Raw genomic sequence first — 20069 nt, forward strand, 5'->3', positions numbered from 1 at the left:
TCGTGAGAGCTGTATGGGAAATGGAATACAGAATTCGTTTCATAACGTTTTGAAACGGATTCTGTATTCCTTTTCAAAAAAATTTGAAATTTTTTTTATGAAACGAAATACAGAATCCGTTTCAAAACGTTATGAAACGGATTCTGTATTCCGTTTCATAAAAAAATTGTTTTGAAACGGATTCTGTATTCCGTTTCAAAAAAATTTGCAATTTTTTTTATGAAACGGAATACAGAATCCGTTTCAAAACGTTATGAAACGGATTCTGTATTCCATTTCATAAAAAAAATTGTTTTGAAACGGATTCTGTATTCCGTTTCAAAAAAATTTGCAATTTTTTTTATGAAACGGAATACAGAATCCATTTCAAAACGTTATGAAACGGATTTTGTATTCCGTTTCATAAAAAAAAAATTGTTTTGAAACGGATTATGTATTCCGTTTCATAAAAAATTTTTTATGAAACGGAATACAGAATCCGTTTCATAACTTTTTGAAACGGATTCTGTATTCCGTTTCATAAAAAAAATTGCAAATTTTTTTGAAACGGAATACAAAATCCGTTTCAAAACGTTATGAAACGGATTCTGTATTCCGTTTCATAAAAAAAATTGCAAATTTTTTTCTGAAACGGAATACATAATCCGTTTCATAACGTTTTGAAACGGTTTCTGTATTCCGTTTCCTATAAATTATGATTTTCGCACCCATTACAAAATTATATATATATATATATATATATATATATATATATGTTTATTACTCATGTTCGTAGGTGGTTGTGGGGATGCTGTAAGTCAAGAATACATTTGTTTTGGTGTTTTTGGTGTACCTAGCCCTCTTATCAGGTAGTGTCTTCTTTCTCCTTTATATCACTCTAAGTATTCTTTTTTTTTTTTCATTTCACACTCCAACACTCACTCCTTAATTACATTAATTACGTAAACGAATCTCACACTCTAAAAAACCAAGAAAACCACCAAAACGGATTCCATTTCACCTTCCTCCGACACGGATTACATAATCTGTTTTGCTAAAAATTAAAAAAATGAAACGGAATGTGTCTTCCGTCTCCCAAATCTCTCTCTCCCATGGCCCATCAATCATGCACACACCCCACTCTTTCCTTAGGCTGTGTTCCTTTACCAATTCAAATTCAATCATTAATACTCTTCTCTCCACCTGTCCAACCACTTTAAAACACGCTCCACCTCTCCAACCAGTTTAAAACACGCTAAAACGGGTTTCAGAAAAACCAAAAAAAACACCAAACGGAATACATATTCTGTTTCAGCACGAAAAACATAAACACGAAACGGATTCCACAATCCGTTTCGTTAAAAAAAAAATAAAAACGGATTTGGAATTCCGTTTCAGCTCTGTGCGAAACGGATTCCACGTTCCGTTTCATTAAAAAAAAAAACAAAAACGGATTTGGAATTTCGTTCTTTTATCTAATTTAAAGTTTAATTATCATTTAGTTTTATTTATTTTTATAATTACTTTGAAAAAGTTATTTACAAATCAAATTATATATATATATATATATATATATATTACTTTATTTTTAGATATATATTAAAATATATGAAAACATAATAAATAAACAAAACAAAAATTAAAAAATATATTTAAAATCTTGAAGCGGATTCTGTCATCCGTTTTGGCATTTTTTGGGGGTGCAGAGGCCTACAACAAAAGCAGATTCGTGTTGACTGGGTGTAAGAGTGCAGTTAATTTTTTTTTACTGTGTTTTTTCTTTCTTCATTTAAGGGTAAAATTGGAAACAAAAAAAGTTTTGAGGGTACAGGAGAAATACTTTGGGATGCTGGGAGAAGCCCCTTAGAAAAATATAGGATGAAATCGTCCTTGAGTTGTTAGTTTTGAACTTCGTGCTCCTAAAAACTTTCATAAAGCCCAAAATTAGACAGTATGATAATTGCTTTCTGGACCCCTATAATTACAAACTATATCCCAAGAATAAGAGAAAAATACTTAAATACTTCTTTGCACAATACTAGTGTTGTCCCCACCTCCACCGTTATTTCCGTCACCGCTATCATCACCACTGTCTTAGAAGAAGAAGAGTGAAAGAAAAGCACATAAGAAAAATAAGAGGAAAAAAAAAACACTTATTATAGAAAAAAAATTTTCTGGAAGGTTTTGAGTGTTCTGGAAAACACACTTGGAAAGACATTATGAGTTCTTCTGAAATTTTTTTCTAAAAATCTTATTTCAATTTTTTTTTTTTGAAAATACATTGTATATCTTTTGGAAATTCTGTTCCAAAAATTGTATTTTGAAAATAATGTTCTGAAAATTTTGTTTTTAAAAATGTTGTTTCGAAATTCTAAAAAACTTTTTCGAAAAGTTTTCATTTGGAAGTCATTTTTTTAAAAACAAAATGGTTATTTTAAAAATTTTAGATAACGCGAAGAAATTTTGGGAGCAAACAAATAAAATAAAAGCGAGATGAGAGGGTATTGGTTTGTTGGGCTAAGGGCCCATTATTCTTTCAATTCTGCTTTGAGATTTTGCTTCCCAACATCCCGTGATAACTACTTGCCTAACCCCTAATTTTAAAAACTTCTACTGTATATCTTAATTTTGACCTCCAAATTACATACTACTAAACTGTTTTGAAATAATTTTTTCATAATAAAAATTTCAGAGCAAACTGTCCTAAACAACGTTTCCAGATACATCAAAAATATTCTTCAAATTAATTTGTTTAAAATAAGTTTTTTAGAAAACTTTCTAAAATATTTAATTTTTGAAAATAAACTTTTTAGAATTTTATTTTATATGAACATGCATCTTTTGTTTATAGGTCGGATAATCCATAAATATTAAGAATTAAGCGATGTAGAGGAAAAAAAACTACATTTTAGTGTAAAAGATTCTCCACCAAATTCAACGTATAACTTTTTGCTGACTCTTTGTTCCTATCATCTCCTACATCTTCCTGAGGTGATGAAGGTAGCCACAGTGACAGCATTGTACAGTGAAAGAGAAAATTTTAATTGTTTTCACTGTTAATATGAAAGTGTAGATATAGTGATAATGAAGTTTGAGAAGTCAAGGACCCATCTTTTTTTAGATTTTTCTTTCAAATTTTTTCTTTTCTAAATTTGAGACTTTCAAAGTGGTCAAGAAAGTTTGTCGGTTTGTGCATATAAATTTGGGCACGAGGTTGTTGTGACGTTGTTATGACATTGCTATGACGTTGTTACGAGTATTATAACTTTTTTAGACCATCAATTCTAAAATATTCAGGTTTAATTTTTTTTTTCATCTAAATTTAAAATAATTTTTCTTTTTCTTAATTATATTTTATAACATAATTTGTTATATATATATATATATATATATATATCGTATTAAAATGTTGTTTAACCTATCCGTTCGTTATTTATTTTTATTTTACCTTTTAAAATTATTATTTATTATTAGTCATTTGATAGTTGTAGTACCATATATTATTCTCATAATTTTAATTTGGTCTTTCGTTTGTTATTTTGATTCAATTGAGTTTTATTTTCATTTTTAAAATTGAAAAATTTTATCCCTTCAATAAAATTAAATTAATTTTTTCTATAAATATTGTAATTAATATTTTTATTAAAATTGATAATTTTAATAAATATTTTTTATAAAATTAAGTTTATTTAAATTTATATATTATATTGAACTTTATTTGTATTCATATTACTATATTACTACATGATACTTTAATATTTTTTATTTTAATTTATATTTAGAATAATTATATATTTTTAAAATGTATACAATTTTTATATACAAATAAAAATTTTATAAATTTAAATGTAAAATTTTAAAACAATTTTATTATAATTTAAAATCGATAAATTTAAAATTTTAAAACAATTTTAAATAAATGTAAAATAATAAATTAAATAAAAATAATCTTTTAAAAATATTTAATAAAAAATTTAATTTTAATAAAAATATCAGTATAACATTTGTGTGAAATTTAAATTCGATATGAATTTGAAAAGGTGAAATTGTTCAATATAAGAAAAACAAAAATTGGAATGAACTAAATCAAAATAATAAATACATTGATGAAATTAAGATTAAGAAAGTGACACAACACTGACTTAACATGTGACAATTAATTTAAATTTAAAAACAAAAAATTACAAATTGATACATGACACATCTCCAGCGTTCTTAGTAAAATATTAACAAAAATGACCAAATCATATCACATTTTCCAAAATTATAGACCTAATTGAGACAACAATAACAATATAAGGACAAAAAGTATATTTTCTTTAAGTATATCCTTTTTAAATGCATTTGCTTAAGAATGATAGTATTTTGTATAGTTTATTCCGTATACTATTTTTCCTAGTTACTATTTGATTTATTTTGGTTAAGTATTTGTTTGTACTTAAATTAAAGTTTTTATTTTTAAAAAGACTCAATTGAATTTTTATTTTTTAATAAATATTTAATATGACATTTTTAGTTAAATTAATTTTAAGACTGTTTGAAAGATGTAACATGTTAGGATCTAAATATGTCACTTGTCAAAATTTAAGTTATTTTCTATTTTGGAATTTTTTCGATTTTGATACATGACACATTTCTAATTAAAAGATAACATTTACTTTTACATGTAACATTTTTCCAACAACGTTAAAGTAAGTTGAATGGAAGAGACCGTATTAATTTTATTTAACAAATATTGAAATTCAATCAAATAAAAAAAATCTTAATATATATATATATATATATATATATATAAATATATATATATAAAAGAATAAAAGTAAATAATAAAATTTCAAATTAAGTTTTTTTTCTAATAATATTTTTTAGTCAAATTTATTTTTAATTTATATATAAAGATTTATCTGTGTTCTTATATCCAATATTTTTTTTCTTTTTTTTATTGCAGTTTTATGCAAAGGTGATAATGGATTGAATTTTTCAAAATTCGGTCTGAATCTAATTTAGGTTATTTTAACTAAATAAGCTAAATTTAGATTTTTTCTTTGTTTGTAACCTAATTTAAACTGAATTAAACATAGTTTGAGTCCACTTTGTTAAGTAAAATAAATCTAACGTGATTTATCTAATATACTATTAAGTGTAGGACTCGACTTAACCTAAACCAAGGTTGACCAATATTTGATCTAGTCCACTCGTCTTAACATTAATAATAGTCGAGACCACCTCACCTTAACATCATAAATAGTCAATTGGACCCACACATATTTCACTCGACCTGATTACTTGTAAAATTAACTTGATCTTCGTCTTAGGCTAAGGTGATTCAACCTTTGATCAAACCAATCTTATATGACCTTATACCTCAATTAGCTTGATTTAACATCGTCATCGACTATCCTGGTTTGACCAAAATGCTCGATAAATTTCAAAAAAAAAACAATTCAATCTAAATCTGACCAAAATTACACAAAAGAGAAATTGAATGGGAGTATTGATAGAGTCTTTCGCATAAATCACTCTCGTGTTGGATTTCCAAAAAAAATATAGATGAGTTAGAAATCGGGAGAGGAAATGAAGATGGTTGAGAGAAGATAAGTTTTTGAAGGAAAGAATTTTGAGAAAAAAAATCATCCTCAAAAATGATCTCATTGAAAAACAAATAAAGATATGACTTATTCATTTATTTCTCCAACTCCCATGTAAAATCACTTGTTCTTGCATTTCATAAGACCTTCACTAAAATTATATTATTGGCTCTTAATTGTTTGGTTTGGTGATCTTCACTCTTAAGTGGTAAGATAAGTTTTCTTAATTAACATATTTCTAGTCAATGATGTTCAAGTTTTGATTTTTGACAAACTAAAAGAACAATTATAATGTTAACTATAGATTATTTCATTCCATGTCACCAATTGCATATTAACTGTACTTGAATATGCGTTAAACAAAAATGGAATATTCTTTATCTAAGTTTTTAAGTAAATAATTCAAAGCAATATTTTGCAGTAAGAGTACTGAAGAAATGAGGCCAAGTAAAAATTTGGGTCAAAAGCAAAAGCCTAATTTGCCTGTAAGGTTTTATTATTGGGTCAATAGCGAAAGCCTAATTTGCTTGTGAGGGTTTATTATTGGGTCAATAGCAAAAGCCTAATTTGTCCGCTCATAAAATTCAATAAACCTAAAATTTCCAAATAAGTTCGCAGAATGGCCCATAAACTTAAAAATATTTCATTTTCGCACAGTAGATTTTGAAAATTATTAAACGTCCAAGTCAGGGCATTCAAAAACTTAATCTTTCAGAAATATAAAACGTTTCACAAATAACATGATAGTTACACCTCTAATCATTCAATGAATTATTTGCAGGAATCAAAAACTTCATTACCGTATACTTTAAAATAACGAAACAATAAGTAAAAAAAGGATTATATTAATTTAAGTGTTAGTAATATTTAGAAAAATATGATAAAAGTATTTAATTACGATCAATGATGTTATTTTCATTAAAAAAATAATATAAAGGTATTCCTAGTCGCCAAAGGGGAATAAGAATTATGAGGTCATAAAAGGGAGTTTTCTAAACGTCTAATGGTTGAACGTTGATATATTATTTTTATGAAAAGTGGTAGATAAAGTTGCAAATATTTAGTAATGATAACTAATAGAAAAAAAGAGAAAATGCTTGGATGAATTTAAAAATGCGTGTTATGATATTTGTTATTTATTAATTTATAGGTACTAGTTGAGGAAGATGAGTAGCATTTAGCTGCGAGAAATGTCCAAGTTCATTAAAGCTAGTAGACACCAACCACAAATAAATAAATTCCTATACCTATACCCCACGTCCATGGCCCTTTAACTATTATTATTATTATTTTAAAATTTATTTATTTATTTATTTATTTTAAGGTGGATTAAAGAAATACGTTTTTTTAATCATAGATGTTACTCTTTCTTAGAAGTTTTTTGACACGATATTTTTTTATTAAATTTAATAACTTTAAAAGCTAGTTCACATTTAACGGTTACTTGGAAGAAAATACAAAATTAGAGATGGAACAGACTAATTTAAAATTATTGTTTCAAGACTTAGTTCTTTCAATTATTTTAATGTGTTCATTTTCTACGAATAGACTCAGCATTCATTTTAATATAAATAGAATTTATAATCGGCAAATTCCTAATATGTAGATTATATTTCAAATTCATAATAAAAACAAATCTTGATATCAAGTTATTTCAGAACTAAAATGGATAAATTGTTAAAATCAGGTAGATATAATAAAAATATATATTTTTTACTCATCAAGAGCGGAAAATACACTTCTTTTTAACAAGCAGGAATTTTCAAACTAATATTTATAATTGTTATTATAGCAGCTAGTTAATTTCAATAAAATTTGTATACATTTTTTAGTTGCGCTGTATAAGTACTAACAAAGGTATATATTACAAGAAGTGATTACATTTTCAGTTTAATGTTAAAAAATTAACGTTACGTTCATAATTGTTTTTAAAATAAAACAATCTTACGTAACTTTTATAAATATTATGTTATATTTCGCGGTAACTTATTTTTAGAACAAAAAACATTTAAAGCATAAATCAATTTCACAAATTTAATTTAATTTAAAATTAATATTCTCATTGGACGTGATTAACATCAAATAAAAAAGTCGAGGGGAATAAAAATACAATGAAAAAGTGGTGTATCAGTGTTTCATTGGACTCGACTAAAAATATTGAAAAAGATGAGTAATAATTAGTGAGGGTTAGAATAACATAATATTGGTTGCTTTCACTTTTTGATAACAGAAGCATTGGAGTTTGAGCCCTCAATAATTCTAACCAGTATGATTAGTTTTATTTTTTCCTATTACTTAATTTTATTAACTTTCCCACTTAAAAGACATGAAAAGCATAAAATACTTCTAGAAATCCTAAGATGTTATGAATATTTCTTTCTATTTAATTTTTTCAGAAAATATTTGAAAATTTTACAAGAACATTCATATAAAAATATAACATTATTTCAAATTATCTTACAAACCTTTCAAAATTGTAGGTTTAGTTTTAAAAGTCAACATATTTATATTCTTAATTCATAAATATCTTATCTTGTTTGGTTTAGAAAAGAAAAGCGAAAAAATGAGAAGAGAAAAAAAAATTGATAAATGTTTAGATTATATGAAAATGAAAGAAGAAGAAGAAATGTATCTATAAAATTATAGTATGTCTCTAATTAATTTGGTTAACTGAATACTTGGAAAAGTGGGGACATGTCTCTGTTGATTGAGCCGTGTCTGGGATTGAGGCTGCTGAGCAACATATTATTCTTTTTTTCAATTTTGTTTATTTTTCATATTATTTTCTATATTTTAAAAATTTGTAATTTTATTTTAAAAATCAAAGATTTAGCGTATTTATTGCAAATTCCATTTAATTAATTAAAATATGAAAAGAAGAAAATAAGTATATGATAAATTAAAAATTAAAGCTAAATTAAAAATTACTTTTCAAACGTAAAAATCAAGACCGTGAAAAAAAAGTAGAAACCAAAACGATGGATTAAAAATTAAAAAAGAAATCAAAATTATAATTTAACTAAAAACAAACAAATAAAATACAGTAAAAGAGGTTAAATGAAAAATTTTGATTTCACATATTTATTTTATTTTTTAAAATATATTTTTTATAATATTTTGCAAACATTTATTTAGCTTTATATTTTTTAATTTTATTTGAATTTTAATAACATTTTAAAATAAATTAAAAAAATGAATACAAATGTATTAAAAATATATTTCTATTCAGAGATCGTAGAAAGTGATATCACTTCATCATCAGAAAAAATTAAACAACAAATGTCTATTCTAAGATCAGAAATTATAAGATTTTCGAATTCTCAAAAGAAGAGATGGAAGTTAATACACGAAGAAACTTTCTTTTACTTGTATACTGTAAGAAAAAAAAAGAGATGGAAACTGCAGAATTAGATGGTGACACGTGGCAGCGATCTAGCGGATAATGTAAAAGATCTAGAGGGAGCGCATGAGAAGGTCAAATAGGGTGGATGCTCCTGATATCTTCTTATAAGTGATAGGAGTTTGTTTGAATTCCACAGAGTGAGAGAGAGAGCGAGTTTGTTAGAACCTCCGTCGAAGAGAAGGCACATAGAAGAGAAAAGAAGAGAAGATGGGATTAGGTGTACCTGCTTTTCCCTTGACGATCGTGACTCACGTTCTGGGCGTTGTTGCCACCGTCCTAGTATTGGTTTGGGTCATCAATTTCAGGGGAGGCTTGGCTTGGGAAGACGAAAACAAGCAACTCATATTCAATGTATGCTTCAACCCTCTCTTTCTTCAATTTTAGATAATTTTACATGTTAGATTACTTCTCCCTCATTCCCCAACTCTATTTTTTTCCTTTACTGTTTACTCTTATCCATTTCTTTTCTTAAGTAATTTTCAGAGGATAATATTTGTATGTTTTTAAACCTTAATTATGTATTCAGTTTTTTTTTTTTTTTCAATTTAGATGAAAATGTTTTTATCTTTTAAATTAAATTTTACTGTGATAAGTATGGAGATAGTTGCATGTTAGGAAAACTTCTTTAAAAGGATGTAACTGAACATGCTTATTTGTGTCAAAAAGATAATATTAATTTTAACAGTTTTGTACCCTTTTCTTTCCTTGGTTATTCCTATATTAACTAAGTCAAATGTTATATTAAGATGTATTTATTATTGTATTGAAGTGAATATTTACTCTAAATTAAAAAAAAAAACTCAAATTTAAAAATAAAGCTTTTGGTGGCAAGAGGTGACATTAGAGGTATCTCCAATTTAATACTTGATACATTAAATTAATTTGTATCTGAAGCTTTGCTTTTGATATGATTCATTTATAGCAAATTGCACTAACTGGGATTTTTCTTAAGGGCGTGAACCTCGTGTGATATGTATACCTATAATATCTATATCTGTATGAGGCTCCTGCTAGTTGTGATAAAATTAAATGTGAGATATTATTTTTATATTTAAAAGGCATTCATATCAACTAGTGCCAGATCACTGTACTCAAGAAAGGAAATAAAATATTCAGTAGGAAATAAAATAAGCTAAGATATGTTTTAATGGCTAGCTAAATGATGGCTAAAGAAGCTGGACTTACTTTAACTTTATTTTGGTATGTTTATCTAATAATTTAAGAGAGAATGTGTAGGTAGTTATTACCAAGTTTCTCTGTTTTACTGTTCTAGTCACTTTTAGTGTTGCTATTGCAAATTGGATCTCTAGTATTAAGAAAGTTGAATTCACAAGTTGAACAGAGCCTGAATTGATGTAATCTTTCAGTATCAGAATATACTATTCTATGCAAATGAAAAAGAAATGGGACCTAATTTTGTTTTCCTATTTTGTCGGTCAAGTCCTGCCTTCTAAGCTTAACTGGAAAATGTAAACTGTTTCGGAAGCTTTTCGTGTACATTCTTTATTCTCAAAATGAAATTGTTTGGTCTTAAGATTTATTATTTTAATATTTGTCGATTAATTATTGACCATGTTTCTACTTAATACTCATTTTGAATCCAATAATTCATGTGTCGGAATTTGACTTGTGGAACGCACATGGATAGACATGCTTATCTGTTTTGGAGTTGAGTGAGAAATAAACTAGCCGTCACGTGCCACCTATGGCTGCTTTTCTATTTTCTTGGTCAAGAGTTTTGAATTTTGGGTGTCTTTCTTCTATGATTAATTATTTGAACATGCCATTTGTACATGTCGTTTCCTTCAGGCAGAAAATCAGTATGCTTATCAGTACACTCCTTTACATTTGCATGCGTCTGTAATTAGAAAAGACCTTTGAATTTTATTTTTTGAAGAGACAAAAGTATAATTTTTTTAATTCTCTGAATCTGAATTAACATTATGGCCTCTCTTATGCATCAAGAGATTAAAGAAATGTCTGTAGAAGATTTTGTTACACAATATGGTTGATGTATAGAGTGTTTGTTGCTGAATTCTGCTATTACTTTTAGGAAGTCCCTACATCTTACGTATATTTTCCTTTATACAGATTCATCCATTTCTTATTGTTTTTGGCCTCATAGTTCATGGAGGTGAAGGTAATCAAAATACTTTCACAAGGAACTGCTTCATTAATCAATTCCATTTGATTTGTTAACCTACTAATTGTTTCTCTGATTTTGTCATACGGAAAATAAATTCAGCTATTATAAGTTACAAAGCTCTTCCCCTGAAGAAGGAAGTGAAGAAAGTGGTACACCTTGGTCTTCACGGAGCCGCTTTAGCACTTGGAATAATTGGAATTTATACTGCCTTCAAGTATCACAATGAAAGTGGGATTGCCAACCTGTACAGTTTGCATTCATGGCTTGGAATTGGGGTTATTGTCCTCTATGGCATTCAGGTAAACCACTGGGGTTATGAATGTAGTATACCTTGAAGACAGGATATGATTATGTTAAGTTTATGATTTTAGTTTAAGCACCAGACATATACTCTATGGTGCAAGCTATGGATTAAAAATGTGGACTTTTTTTGCTTGTGTCCAAATGAAACTCAATTATTTACTAACTTTGTCCGACATTGTGTTGGTTACCTGCAGTGGATATATGGGTTTGTGATCTTTTTCTACCCTGGTGGGACTCCAGACGTTAGACGTTTCTCTCTTCCTTGGCATGCACTGTTTGGGCTCTTTGTGTTTGTCTTGGCTGTGGGAACAGCTACTCTTGGATTTCTGGAAAAGCTCACTTTCGAGGAGAGCTCAGGATTGGATAAATATGGTTCTGAGGCTTTGCTTGTGAACTTCACTGCTATCATCACAATCTTATTTGGTGTCTTTGTTGTGCTATCTGCTTTAGCTGATGCTCCTGCAGCAGCAGATGACTATGAAGCAATATAAACTTTTTTCTGTATCATACTTTTATTCTTATGAATAATCTCATGTCTGCTATTAGTTTGTTTGTATTGGGTGTAGGAAGAAGGAACCAATTTGTTGTTTGTATTTTTGGGCATAATAAAGTCCGTGATTTGATCATCAGTATCAACACATCAACCCCAAAGTGTGTGATCAGTCACTGATTTACGTAAGGTTTTTTGGTTGTCAACTTAAACTTGGTCAAATTTGCGGCCAAATGTCGAAAATTCAGTCTGTAATATTAGTGCATGTTTTGTTTTTCTGTTAAGTTTCATCTGAAAGTGAATTCAGCTCTTTACTTTCATACAATTTTTGTGGATTGAAAAATAAAAGAAATCTATGTTCAATGGAGTTTCTACTAGTTTCGAAACACTCTTTTATTCACTGACTTTCGCTTTCTTGTTGATTGATTTGTACATAATTTGCTTTCAATTTTATACTTCCTACGAACTAGGTTGAGTAGTCACTCTTACAAATTATGAGACAAGACTGAATTGATCAATACTTCTGTACCAAAAAGATACATTTTCTTGCAACCCATTACAAAAACTTTAAATGTCAAGCTGCTTGACTTAGGAAATTCTGAAATGAGTGATTTCAAGTTTCCTAGGGAGTATGTTACTAAAAAACAAACATGATAAAAAGAGAAAGACCTTTATGTTTTATATGTCACACACACAAATGGATTCAGAAAGATCAATGCGAAATTTGTCTCTAATTGTGACCAAAGGAAATTGTTTAAAAACTCTAAAATTAATTTTGATCATTCCTTGTCACCTAAAAACCATGGTTGATTTCTCTTTACAACTTCCACAGTTTGAAATAAAAGTACTACCTTTTCAAGGTTATGACATTAAAATTAACAAACATTTAATATATATTTAAACAAAAATATCTTCAGTTTTTCAACTACTCATGTATTTCTTTTTTAATGTGAGTAGTTTTGCATTCATTATTTTAAATTATATGCAGGGTTATTATCTGAAAAACTATAGTTTAAAAAAACTAAGAATTAATTTTAAGAAATTTATGTAATTAATTAGTATTTCTAAGTAAAAGTAATTATTTAATTTTTTTTATAGTTATGTTAATGTGATATATGTGTGTGTGTGCTTCTTGCTACAATTTTCTACACAAAAAAATTATTTAAAATCAGATTACCTTTGAACTGATAATGCACTCACTTTCATTTTCATGATACCAAATGATATGGGATAACCACAAAGACGTTTTTGTTGTGACAAAGAGAAAGAGACAACAGAAAAAACTATTTATAAACCAAACTTTGTCTTAATCTCTTGTCTCTTTTCTTATCAATCTTTGCTGTACTAGTTGTGGTGGGTTACCACTTAGCACCCTTATAATCCACTTTATCCTTATTTACCAACACTTCTAGCCCACTTCACATTTATCACCACGGTTTTCTAAATGAAGGGAAAAGAATTTCTTGGTTTTAACTCTTACTCCATTTCGAAAGTGAAATTAATTTACATTATGCATACAAACTCCTTTTTTTTTTTTGGAAAAAAATAGTACCAAGCGTTTATAAGAAAAATCTAGATTATAAGAAAATATATGTAAAAAAAACATAATAAAATGAACCAAATTAAGATTGGCCTTACATTAATGGGTTTGAAAAGGCGGCACTTGCATATGGCATATATAGGAGTCATGACTCTCCCAAAATTTGTAAATTTTATTTTTTTATATATTTATATATATTAAATTATATATATATAATATATTTTTACTATTTAAAAAATAAAATAAAAATAAAAATCAATTTCATGGATGTTGGTTAATAAAAAGAGTAGGATTCTAACTTTGGTCATCACAACAAGTCATCAAGAAAGTGTAAGAGTAAAAAGAAAAAACAAATATATAGATTGAGGATTAAATATGTTTTTTGTCCCTTAACTTTCGGTAGAAATTGGAAATAGTCCCTCCTCGAAACTTTGGACTAATTTAGTCCCTCAACTTTGGAAATGTTGTGTATTTAGTCATTTTAACCAAATTATTTTAAGTTTATTTCACGTTTTAAACCCAAGGATTTGAGTTGTTTACATCGTTTAACTCATTCTCACTACAATGTTTACTCAGAAACACGTTTAAAACATCTAATAAACTTAACAAAATTTAGTTAAAATGACTTAAATTCACCCATTTATTAAAGATGAGGGACTAAATTAGTCCAAAATTTCGAATAGAGACTAATTTAATTTTCACTAAATTTTAAGGGACCAAAATCATATTTAACCTTAGATTGGGAGATAGATAAGGGTACAGAGAGATTGAATAATTCATTTTCACTTTTGATAGAATCTCTCCTGAGACAAGGTTAGTATCTATATATGTTAGATCTATGATTCTCTCATTACGATGTTTCTTCCGAATTAAGTTTTCTCTCAAATTAGTATGAACCCTATTTATGATTTTAGAAATTCTTTTTATGAAATTGACATGAACCCTAATTATATTTTTTCAAATTAATATAACTCTAAATTATAAAATTTAGGAAAATTAAGGAATTTTGTATTTTATGCTGCATATGATAAAATTTTATAGATGTATCTTAAACTGCATTACAAATTTCGTTGCACGTAATAAATTAGTTGAATAGTTTTGAATTCAAATAGAAATTAAAAAAATCCCTCTTGCATGAATTCAATGAATTAAAAAAAGATAAAAATTGGAAAATATGAATCAATGAAAATGATTTAAATAAAGAAAACAACTTTTTTAATAAAAAAATAATTTATATATAAAAAATTGTAAAATTTTCGTTGTGATTTGAAATAAATTAAATTTCAATCGATCAATCTTGAAATAAAAATAGCCTCTGAACTCAACTCGCTTAAAATAAAGGAAAAAAGAGTAATAACACAACAAATGTTTCGAAATTCAAATTTTAGATCATTGAAAGCTGATGGTTTTACAAGTGGAGTGGAAAATTAAGCAATGTGGTGAGTGAAATGATTGATTGCAAAAAATGGTGAGCTTCTTCCCGAGTTGGTACCACATAAGGATTCCGTTGCCATAAAAAAAATGTCCTCCAATCACTAAAAAATATTAATCAAAATAAAAATCGACGAATAAATGAAATTTTCACACTTGATGAAGCAATAAGAACTGAGAGGCACTTTTTCGCGACTTTATTATAAATACATAGTGAATATAAACATTAATTACCAATTCAATCCTTAATGTGTATATACTACTTTTACTTCAAACTAGAGTTTTAAAGTTACTAATGTTGATGTTTATTTGTGTGTTTATTTAAAATAGATATATATTAAAAAAATAGAAATATTTTTAAGTTTATAATTAAATTTTAAATAGAATCAATGTAAAAAAATTATTTATAAATTTAGAAAGGTGAAATATTCTAAACTCTAATTGAATTTAAAATTTGTGTTGAGTTGGAATGAAGTTTTAGTTCTTCCGACAAAAAACAAGTATGCTTAATTTGGTAAAGAAAACTTGAACTCTTCTTACAAAATATTTTGTTAAAGAAAATTTAAATACGTCTCATTGTTCATTAAAGAGACCAGAATGGAAAAAGAAACCAGTTAGGATTGTTTAACATGATAGAGATAAGAATGAAAAAAAAAAGAGTTTGACCTTTTTTTTTTTACTTTTTTTTATTCAAAACTATATTTCTTTTCAATTTTCAACATATTTGAGACTTTATTTCGTACTTATTTTTGCTCACTTTTAAAAATATATTATTGTATTTATATTCTTTCCGTTAAAAGGACCCTATAAAAGTGTTTAAATACCTTATTTATATATAAAAGAAATGGATCATCTAACTTATTTCTAGCATTAATGTATATTTAAAAAAATTTACTTTACTATAAATTGATTTTACAAAATTATTTTTAATATGGATATATTTTAAAATCTTTATTTTCAATTTTTATGACAAATTTTATATTTTTTCATCGAATAACCCAAGCTAGAGCAACTGCTAATATTTTAAAAGTCAATGCAGTCGCTTAATAATTATATTATAATAATATAAATAGATAATTGATGAATTAAACAATAAAATCCAACCATTATGACTATACATATATAAATAAAATTATATTCTTAAAATACCATAAAAAATTATATCTAATACTACGCGAACCAACTCCAAGATACTATATAAAATTAAAATTAGTGTTTATTATTACTTAAGGTGCTTTCTAAATAAAGTTTTTTAACTAATAATGTATTGTTTAAGGAGTCATTTAAAAGCATTTATAATAATAATTATTGTATTATATTTCAACATCAAACAATTTAATGATGATGAATGTCAAACATTAAAAGGTTTTAAAATTATTTATGTGTTTATAAAAGAAATATGCCACTTTGACTATTTTCATATTTAAAATATTTTACACATTCATCTTAAATATATCGTATAGTATAATATTTCTTAACTTATTTACGGTCTAACTGTTGTTTTTATAACATATTCAATCAATCTTGTTCTTTTTTTATTCTTAAAGTTTTACATTCAATAAATATTAACACTATTTTGCATATATGTTATACATTCTGTTCGTCCTTTTTAATTATTGTTATTAATATAAATTGTTTTTTGCATGGTTTGTATTGAGCATTCTTCTAAAAATTCATTTATTTCATGTACATTATTCTCAATATAATGTTGACTACTGTTTTTTAATATATTGTTGACTATTTTGTCTACTAACTAATAATAGAATTTTCCTCTTTATAACTTTTATTTCTTAAAATTCAGTCCAATATTGATAAAACCTTTTTGTTTAGACTAATAAAGGATGAAAGTGAAAGTATGAAGATTTGTTTTCCATCAAGTGCATACATATTTGTGAAAAGCTCATTCACATAATGAATGAGACAAATAAATTAAAATGATTTGTGTTATTAATAACAACATTAAGATGTTTAACTCTTGAGATATTGTTACAAATTTAGAAGCTTTAATCAACTAGAAAATTAGTGATTGATTTGAATCTTAATCACTCTTAATGGTTGGTTTTGTAGAAATAGTGGGAGGTGGTGTCTCTATTGGTGTGCTGTGCCAACTCATAGGAGGCCACTTGTACCTACCACTGTTAGCCACACAGCTAAGGTTTTAGAAACTGAGTTAAGTTACCTTCCTTCAACCATAATATCCCAACCAACTCTTTCCTCTTCCTCAATCTCTCTACATATCTTTGCATCATACTATTTCTAACACTCCCAAACAACTCACACCTTTTTTCTCATCACTTTCTGCACACATTTCTGAATCACCAAAAATGACTCAGGACCAATCTCATCATGCTACTACTCACACTCCACCAGAACCTGTGGCTGAGGAAAAATCTGTCATTCCACAACCCTCTCCTTCTGCTGAAGACTCCAAAGCTCTTGTAGTTCTTGAGAGTATGATACTGTTATATAAACTCTCCCTTTGCTTTTCTCTTATCAGATATTATTGTGTTTCTCTTATCAGAAGCTTTTGTTTTATGCTGTTTATTTACCAGCTTTTAATCTCATTTTGGAGTTATATGATGATTTTAATATAAGTGAAATTGTTTCTACCTACCTACCTAACTACTCCTGTGTAATTCAGACAGTTCAGATAATTAAAGTTTCTTCATCTTTGTTCATGTTTGTTTTAATACGTGACTTGTATTATGGAGTTTCCCAAAGGTGTTTTACAAAAATAAGTGGAAAATGTCAATACTCGACTACTTTTTAGTTTTTCTTGTATTTTTTTTTATCATCAGTTTTCTTCTGCTGGAATTTCCCTGTCGTAGGTCTATTGGAAAGAGTTATATGCCCAAACCAAATTGATGGGTTACCAACTGAATGATAATATGATTCTTTCCGTCGAGTAAAGATCTAATTTTTCTTACTTGAGCTCATAACATGTGGAAACTCAAAGGAAGAAACATCTTCACCTGGTCTTATAATTCATATAGTATTACTCTATTCACTATTTTAATATCTCCCATGTTCATAATTTTTTTCTTCGCCATATGATGTATCATCTCTTTACAACTTCTGGTATAAACTTTTCATGCTGCATACTCAACTTTTTGTTCAATCATATCATAAAAACTCACCTTCTTGTCTCTTTAGTTCACCACAATATATATATATATATATATATATATACTTCTATTTAATCATCATTAGAATTGCTGAAAAGGCTCAAACAATATTATGTTGTGTTGTTAATTTGGTTTTTGTCAGAGACTAGTGAAGTTGCTGTAGAGAAACCAATTGAGGGATCTGTGAACCGAGGTGAGTTTGTTTGCATAGTGATAATTTATTTCTCTTTATGCATTTCATATGCTGACTTTACATTCTAATTCCTACGCCTTCTCCTTCTTCTTCAGATGCTGTCCTTGCGAGAGTTGCAACAGAGAAGAGGTTGTCACTGATCAAAGCATGGGAAGAAAGTGAAAAGTCAAAAGCAGAGAACAAGTAAGAACTTGCATAAAATATTGTTAATTTCCTTTTCAGCTCAAATAGAAACTGTAACTGGTATGATCTTTGGCTGTTTTCGGTACTGCACTTGCCATTGGAAAACATTACGATAATTGTGAAGTTTGAAAAAGATTTGTAAATATGGAGTTCTAATTATTTGTTTAGGTTTTTACTTAACACCAAATGTTGGTATCATTTTATCGTTATATACAGTTCTTTGAAGTCATTTAACGAGTTGTTTTAACTAATTTGTATGAATTTGATGAGCAGGGCTTACAAAAACATTTCATCAATTTCTGCATGGGAGAACAGTAAGAAAGCTGCAACAGAGGCTGAATTGAGAAAGATTGAAGTAAGAGCTTGTTTTATCATTAATATTAAGAAATTATTCGTAGTAATTGTAACTTGTTCTGCAGGTACTTTCTGATATTGTGTCCATACCATTTTTCCTTTAGGAACTAGTATTAAACGTTTTTTTTTATCTTCTGAAAGCAAGCTTCCACCACCCACACTGAAAGAATAAGGGTTTGGGGTGGGGTGGATGTGGGACATTTCTTACAATAGAAATAGAACAACCACAATTAAAAGTATTGCTATGCTTGTTCTGGAAAGTGATCTTATATTAATGTTTCAGCTCCCCCAATTTAAGCACTCTCTGATCAGTGTGTACACAACATTGGGAGATAGAGATATATATATATATATAGAGAGAGAGAGAGAGAGAGAGAGATTAGAAGAAAAAAAAGTGAGAAGTGAATAGAAATGAAGAGAATCAACAAAGATAAGAATCTGGGCGTGAAATAATTTAGAGTTGAAAGAAAAGTACACCAAACACTAACATGCCTTATGAAAAGTAAAACAATTTTTCCAATTTACATGACATTGAAGTTGGCAGAGATGGGAAGGAAAAATTGACATTTGATTTTCACTGTGTTTGTGTGCAGGAACAACTGGAGAAGAAAAAGGCAGAATATGCAGAGAAGTTGAAAAACAAAATAGCTACAATCCACCGAGAAGCTGAAGAAAAGAGAGCATTTACTGAGGCCAAAAAAGGTGAAGATTTCTTGAAGGCAGAAGAGACAGCTGCAAAGTACAGGGCAACTGGATCAGCCCCAAAGAAACTCTTCGGTTGTTTCTATTAAGCCTGTTCATTTATAAAAATGTAGTATTACTATTATTATTACATGTGTGGTTTGGTTGTCTTTTGTTGAGTTTTAGTTCATCTTCATTTATTATTGTGTGCACAGAGATATGTTGTTGGTGTGTATACAACAATTACTATGTGCATACAAAAAATTGAATTATTCAATTTGGGTAATACCAATTTCTTGTACCATCATGCCACTAACCTATCTCATTCCCTCACGAGTCCTCCTACCTTATTGGACAATATGATGGTTGTTGATAAAGGTTCAATTTCATGACCCAAAAGTACAATTTTGTTCTGAAGTTCACTTTGTCGCCACGCTAATAAATAAGTTGACGATAACAACTCATTTAAAAGTTAACTTGGTGTGAAAATATATCAAATTAGGACATTGCTTAAGAGTTGCATCATTTATCTTAAGCTTGTATTCAAGTAAATAAATGACTAATATTAAAACACAATCTGGTCTTGTTAAAATTCAAAATTAAAACCTGTTTACTCACTTCAAAACAAAATTAGTTGAGACAAAACTTATTTT

The 20069-nt window shown here is 27.6% G+C and overlaps 2 protein-coding genes across 4 annotated transcripts; both read left to right on the forward strand.

Annotated features, from left to right (window-relative positions):
* The first annotated feature begins 9040 nt into the window (after positions 1–9040).
* LOC114191643 (transmembrane ascorbate ferrireductase 1) lies at positions 9041–12276 on the forward strand. The gene is made up of 4 exons (XM_028080946.1): positions 9041–9321; positions 11062–11110; positions 11216–11415; positions 11614–12276. Exons 1-4 carry the CDS (start codon positions 9178–9180, stop codon positions 11908–11910), a joined length of 690 nt encoding a protein of 229 aa, XP_027936747.1. The 5' UTR covers positions 9041–9177; the 3' UTR covers positions 11911–12276.
* Positions 12277–17058: 4782 nt separating this feature from the next.
* Positions 17059–19723, forward strand: LOC114190570 (remorin-like). 3 transcript variants are annotated; one of them, XM_028079511.1, is made up of 5 exons: positions 17059–17331; positions 18148–18198; positions 18294–18381; positions 18655–18736; positions 19329–19723. In XM_028079511.1, exons 1-5 carry the CDS (start codon positions 17205–17207, stop codon positions 19524–19526), a joined length of 546 nt encoding a protein of 181 aa, XP_027935312.1. In that variant the 5' UTR covers positions 17059–17204; the 3' UTR covers positions 19527–19723. The 3 variants fall into 3 exon arrangements, with proteins under 3 accessions (XP_027935312.1, XP_027935313.1, XP_027935314.1); XM_028079512.1 differs by lacking the exon at positions 17059–17331 and adding an exon at positions 17391–17872 and having other exon boundaries at positions 19329–19720; XM_028079513.1 differs by lacking the exon at positions 17059–17331 and adding an exon at positions 17907–17958 and having other exon boundaries at positions 19329–19720.
* The last annotated feature ends 346 nt before the right edge of the window (positions 19724–20069 follow it).

The sequence above is a fragment of the Vigna unguiculata genome, chromosome 7 (genome assembly GCF_004118075.2).
Source record: "Vigna unguiculata cultivar IT97K-499-35 chromosome 7, ASM411807v1, whole genome shotgun sequence".
In the NCBI taxonomy this organism is placed as follows: Eukaryota; Viridiplantae; Streptophyta; class Magnoliopsida; order Fabales; family Fabaceae; genus Vigna; species Vigna unguiculata.